Source organism: Juglans microcarpa x Juglans regia, chromosome 5D (assembly GCF_004785595.1).
Source record: "Juglans microcarpa x Juglans regia isolate MS1-56 chromosome 5D, Jm3101_v1.0, whole genome shotgun sequence".
Classification (NCBI taxonomy): Eukaryota; Viridiplantae; Streptophyta; class Magnoliopsida; order Fagales; family Juglandaceae; genus Juglans; species Juglans microcarpa x Juglans regia.
In genome coordinates this window covers 2125264-2132109 of record NC_054602.1, presented here as the reverse complement: position 1 = coordinate 2132109, position 6846 = coordinate 2125264, and the positions used below count along the sequence as shown (strand labels likewise).

The window sequence follows — 6846 nt, the reverse complement described above, 5'->3', positions numbered from 1 at the left end:
ATATTATACGTTAAATTATAAAAATACTTTTATTATAAAATAGATCTAATGTATTCTATAAATTCAAGTTAATTTATAAGTTTACCTTATGATTTTTTATTTTTATTATTTTTATTATTATTATTATTTTTTTTATGATTGTAACACTTGTCTAATATATCATATTTATCTCTCTCTATCACCTGCAACCAATGATGAGGGGAAAAAAAAATTATACTCATCGTATCTATACCACATACTATACATAATTTTTTAATTTTTTAATTTTTTTTCCATTATCAAATATGTAATGTATAAATGATGAGTAGAATAACTCAATTAGTTTAAGAAGAAAAAAATAAAATTAATAAAATCAAGTATAATGTATAGTGCATGAAACGAAATGATGAATAACAAACCTCGAGGGGGCATTATATCTTGTTTTGGCTACGTTTGGATATTGAGCTAGGTTGAATAGTAGGGAGTTGAGATGGTAGAGTAAGTTTTGTGAGGTTTACTTAAGATGAGTTTATATGTATTTATAGAAAGTTTAAAAAAGTTGTGAGTTTTATGTGTAAAAAAATATTGAATTAAAAAAAATTATAAGTCTCACGTGTAAAAAAGTATTGAATTGAAAAAAATTATAAATTTTACGTATAAAGAAATTTTGAATTGAATTGAATTTAATAATTTAGCACTTAGATGTTAAATTTTATTTAAAATTAAACTGTACTGAATTAGCTCAGAGATTAACAACCAAGCCGAGCAAAGGAGGCTGAGTGAAGTGGGAGAAGGAGCTAGGTCTAATACTAGGCATGCAGGAGGTTCCACGTAGTTTTCGGCAGTGGGCACAGATATTAAATTTTAAAACACACCACATGTTCAGTCGGCCACACGTACGCTGCACACACATATAGATAGAATCGTTTTGTAGAGGAAGACTTTTCAAACCTAGATATTGGCCGGCTGGGATGATGGAATTTGGGCTAATTAAACCATGCAGTAGTACTTACTTTAACCATCGCCATATATTATATGTTATACCCACCATCTACAGCACCACCACCATCATTATCATCAGTACGTAGTACATGCACCTGAGATTTGGGCAATGCATGCATGTCCTTTGCTTAATTTGTATTTGAACATTAATCGACAAGCTTTGGCGTTTTGCATCAGCAGTGGCCCTAATGCAATCTACACTCTACATGTAGGAATTAGGATTCATGCACTTGAAAATCCAGATTTTTCACCCCTTCTGTATTGTTAATTATAAGTTCATCCCTGCATAATTATATCGATTATATATCTTCACTACAATAAAATTATCCTTTAGAACATTTTATCTCTAAAAATATTTTAAAATAATTTTTTTTCATCTCTAATTCATCTAAACAAATCTATCAAAAAATAAAATTTAAATTTCGTTCAAAAAAAATTTGGCTCTAGACAAGAATAAAAAGGTTTTTTTTTTTTTTTTTTTTTCTTCATTCATTTTTTTATACTATTAAATATTTATTTAAAAAAATCACTACATCACTAAAAAAAATACTTTCTTAATCACTTTAAAAAAAAATAAAAATTGTCGGGACCTAATTCAACAGCATTTCTGAAAGTATTTTCATGTCCAGCCCCCTGCTGCCAGTATATACGCCTAGCTAGCTAGCTAGCTAGCTTGATGACTTCAAATTAGTGGGGATCCGATAAGCCAGCTTGATTGAAACCCAATCAATTGATGGCCCATCTAGCGAGCACCGTCGTCCCTTTCTTTCCTTTTTTTTTTTTTTTTTTTAACTGGTACAGGCGGTATCCGCCACCATCCTTTTTTACTGGTTTAAGTTCCATTCAAAGGGCCCAGCTAGCGCAGAAAATCTACTCCAATTGCAATTACAAAATGGGTAATATTAGAGAGAAATTATATTTTATATTTATTATATAATTATTTTTAATTTTTTAATTTTTTATTTTATATTTAAGAGATGTATGATTTAGATGATATCACATAAAATAATTGTTCCTAATAATAATTTCTATCTATATTTATTCTTACAAAATTACTCGTTCCAACCCTTTAACGTACGATCTGTCATTTAGAAATTAGAATATTAGGGCTCACGAGTGTTTGATGGCGGCCACCACGCGAAGTACTGTAAGTGTCAATTAAGAACTATGCATTAATAGGTCGTGCATTATAATTTATATCCTTTAATTTTTTAGTAGTGTTACTTATATTTATATTTATATTTATAATTTTATTTATAAGATTTATTTTATGAGATTTTTTTCAAAATTTAAATTTTAAATTTCATAATTTTTAGCATATCAATAATCGATATGTATAAAAATAAATTTTTTATAAATTTTTCTTAAATATATTTAACATTTTTCTTAATTTGATAGGTCGTATCTTATTTGTCGAGTTTGGATACTGATGTATTCTGACATAAATATCTTACTATTATTTATTATTTTATTATTATTATTTATTTATTTTTTATTATTATTTAATATTCTATCATTATTATTCATAAAATATCTAAATATACCTTGCTAACCAAATAACAGTTCCGTCATTTTCTTTGATCTGGAACATCAGTCGCATGCAGCCTCCCACGTGAAAAATAATAGCGGAAAAATGTTGTTTATTAATTCTTTGATTTTATTAATATTCCAGTTACATCATTTGAGATCCGATGGATCAATTTTACGTATGAAAATTTTATAAGTTAATTAATTTATAAAATTATTTAAAATATGTCAAATCAATCGATGTGTAGCAAATTTGATCTAGCTAGCTAGGCTGCCATCCCTTTCTCTTGTATTTTTCCTTTTTTTTCCTGAACAAATACGGCGCGCTAGCTTAATGCATATATATTATATATGATGATGGATAGATTTTATATATATATATATATATACACATGCACGTTTTGTCCTGTTGTTCATTAACTACCCTAATTCATTCGTAGTTAAAATTTACATCCGCATGGATGGCACGTACGATATACACATGAAATTTTATTTACATTTTATTCGATGATCCCCAGTTTCTGGGAACCCATGCATGCAGTTGACCATTCACATGATCCAAAAAGTCTTATGTATTTATGTAAAGTATCGTTACAGATAGATAGGTTAAAAACTGAGCAAGCTATTCATATTCTAATTGTAAAGCATCATGATGAGAACCCTGATCACCTAAGCCATTAATTTCAACCCTCCAAACAAACATTAACCTAGCCACTACTTCCATCTATGGTCCATATTCAATGCAATAAGATAAACCAATGGCCATGCACGCATATGCCACCACCTTCAATAATGTCCTTCAAATTTACACAATCACCCCCAACTTTTCCCACTATCCCTTCTCTAACCACCTTCCTTTCCCTTACTTATATCCCTCACACATTCCCTCCATAGACAAACCAAATCAAACAAACCCAACCCTTAATACAGAGATAGCAACATGGGTTCTCTCCCCCACATCGTCGAAGACTGCATGGGTGTCCTCCAACTCTTTAGCGACGGCACCATTTTCCGCCTCAAAGACATAAACTTCAACATTCCTGTCGTCCACGACAACTCAGTCATATTCAAAGACTGTCTCTACGACGAGAAACTAAACCTCCATTTGCGCATGTACAAACCTACGTCAACCAAATCCAGTCCCATGCCTCGTAATCTTCACCTCCCCATCATTGTATACATCCATGGTGGCGGCTTCTGTGTCGGCTCTCGCGTATGGCCCAACTGTCACAACTGCTGCGTCCGCCTCGCTTCTGGGCTCGGCGCGCTAGTCATCGCGCCGGACTATCGGCTGGCGCCAGAGCATCGGCTTCCAGCGGCCATAGACGACGCAGTGAGTGCAGTGAGGTGGCTAAAGGGGCAGGCTTTGGGTGTGAGCACCGGTGGCGATGCATGGTTGAGCGGCACCGTTGATTTTGACCGGGTGTATATAGTTGGGGACTCGTCTGGAGGGAATATTGCTCACCATTTAGCGGTCCGGTTCGGTTCCGGTTCTTTTGAGGTGTATCCGGTTCGTGTACGAGGTTATGTGCTGCTGGGACCCTTTTTTGGCGGGGAGGTCAGGACAAAGTCTGAGGAGGGGCCGTCCGAAGAACTGCTGAATTTGGAGATACTTGACAGGTAATTATTGTCACATTTCTTTCAATTATTAAAAGAACTTTCATTGGTTTTACTCATGATTAATGGTGATCATGTCATATTAATGATCAGTATGATTGGTTATGTCCTATATTATATATATTGGTTTACATGATCTATATATGTTTTTATCATGTAAATTATTCATCGATATTGCTGCTAACTTACGAAAATGGATAATTAGTTTAGTAAAGTTTTTTTAATAAGTAAAAATCTTATTCCAAACAAGTTCACACAAGACTATGCATCGATGCTAACATATAAGACATCTATTTAATAAAATTGTGCGAATTGAAGATGAAACTAGATAGAAAATATTTTTTTTTCTCAAAATTTTCTTTTTTTATTTTTCTTTTCAATAAAAAAAAAGTCATGTTAGTATCGATATGAGGTTTGGTGGGCGAAACCGCTTGTACCTAAGAAGACTCTTTTAATAATTATAGTACATATCATACATATATTGTTAATCCAATTTTCAAGGCAATGGTTCAATATCGATCATGCAATGTCATGTTGTGCTAATTATTATATATATTATTAGTTATAATTGCTACTTATGAAAAAAAATGTTACCATAAAAGGAAAACAAACAAGGTAAGAGGTAAAGCTCGATCTCATAAAACTTATCGCCAGAAAAGGTGGGGAAATAAGAAGAAAATAAATAAAAATGATGACCCGTAGAAATTCCCAACAGTACGTACTACTACTACTACTACTAGTCATGTGCTCCTATCCTTTTGGCTTAGGGTCGCTTTTTAGTTTTTCTTTTTGGTGATAATTGAAGCGCATCAATTTCACAGAAATGATTAAGAGTGGTCCGTACGAAATATAAAGGAAACAACTTGGAACAGTGGCCACCAATATTCTCGTGGAAAATACCAATTGAATTGACTGTCACTACTCGGGAATATCCAAGAGTCACGACATTTTAGTGATTTTGTTCTCATCTACTCTAGTCTTATTCCTCCGATCGAACTGACCTCCGATTTCTGACTACCTTTAATTTCTTGGCTGTTTTTTGTTTGTTTTTTTCCTCTTCAAATTTATGCTATAGCTAGCTAGCTAGCTAGCTAGTCTTCTTCATGTTAATGACACGTAATTATATTTGATTAAGGATTAATATTATGGGTGGGTTTCTTAATTAGTGTCATCTCATTTTTAACTTGCTTTTGCAAAGTTATATATATGAATTAATGCCAAATTGCCATTCATTACGTACAGCTAGCTAGAACATCTTTGATCTGTTTGGTGCATGGGACATTTTCAAAAAGATCTTAAAAATCTTGGTATACGTACCTGCCTATAAAAACCCTAGATCGAACATGGATCAGGGATAAGATCTAGCCTATATATATATATATAACGTAGAATATTAGATAATCATCAAAAGACGCATTTAATTATAATGCAACTGGCCTGGATCTTAATTAGTCATTTTTTTAATTAACATATAAAGTCATGCATGTGCTGCAGTACTAGCTAGTTTGATCGAGTCAGTCACCAAATTGCAAATAATTTTGCATTTTAAGAACGTCAGCAATTAATTAAGTCAAGACAAATATATACGTACGACGTTTAGTTCAAGGCCAAAGTACTTATACGTATATAAGATCATTAACGTACGCATGTCAGGCATATTTTAGTAAATAGCAACGCGTGGCTTTTTGCGGCCTATTGGACTTAAATTTCTTTATACCACTTGGCAGTGGTGCCAAAACAGTCCATTTCCATATAATCCATATCAGCAATCCATTAAAAAGTCATCTGTGCAGAGGGGTTATTATCAGGAACTTTTTTCCATTCTATTATTATATTGCGCTTTCGTTGCTATCACATCTCTAATCGTACCAGGAGTGCTTGAATATCGTTTGGAAAAACACTTTTTAATGCACCAATTCTAAAATGGATCAAATCTTATTAATCAATTTGTCCATGTGCCCTGTTATATATATACACATGCACATACATCATACATCATACATACACACATGAACACACAAATATTGCATCATGTATGTATGTGCATATATATGTTTTAATTAGATAATATTTAACTTGGCCATAGTGATTTTCCTTCAAATTTTCTTGTTTTCCACTGTTCTCAACAGGTTTTGGAGGCTGTCGATGCCCATAGGAGAAAATAGAGACCACCCATTGGCAAACCCATTTGGACCTGCCAGCCCTAGCCTTGAAAAGGTGGCCCTTGACCCCATTTTAGTGATAGCAGGAGGAAGTGAATTGCTGAAAGATAGAGCTGAGGACTATGCCAAGAGGTTGAAAGAGCTAGGAAAGGAAATTGAGTATGTCCAGTTCGAGGGAAAGCAACATGGTTTCTTCACGAATGATCCGTTCTCAGAAATTGCAAAAGAAGTCATCCAACTTCTCAAACAGTTCATGCTTGAAAACTGCATGTAATAACTAGCTAGCTAGGCCAGAGAATTCGAATCGTACCGCGTGTTGGTTCAGATTCTTGATTAATGTAACATGATTTAGCTAGCGAAAGTACGTACGTGCGTAGTAGTACGTAAGGCATGCATGCAAATTAAATTGGTCGTGGAAAATCATGAAGCTCTAGCTAGCTAGTTGGGTATTGTTATTCATTTTCTTCTTTTGGAGTACTACTGATTGTAATATGAAAGTCAAACTGGCCTGTGATTGCACGCTTGGGTAATGGGTTAATATAGTCTCTTTCATAGTATA

At 33.4% G+C, this 6846-nt stretch overlaps 1 protein-coding gene across 1 annotated transcript; it reads left to right on the top strand.

Moving 5' to 3' along the window:
* The first annotated feature begins 3396 nt into the window (after nucleotides 1-3396).
* LOC121263982 (probable carboxylesterase 15) lies at nucleotides 3397-6846 on the top strand. The gene is made up of 2 exons (XM_041166994.1): nucleotides 3397-4128; nucleotides 6255-6846. The coding sequence occupies exons 1-2, from the start codon at nucleotides 3449-3451 to the stop codon at nucleotides 6559-6561; spliced, it is 987 nt and encodes a 328-aa protein (XP_041022928.1). The 5' UTR covers nucleotides 3397-3448; the 3' UTR covers nucleotides 6562-6846.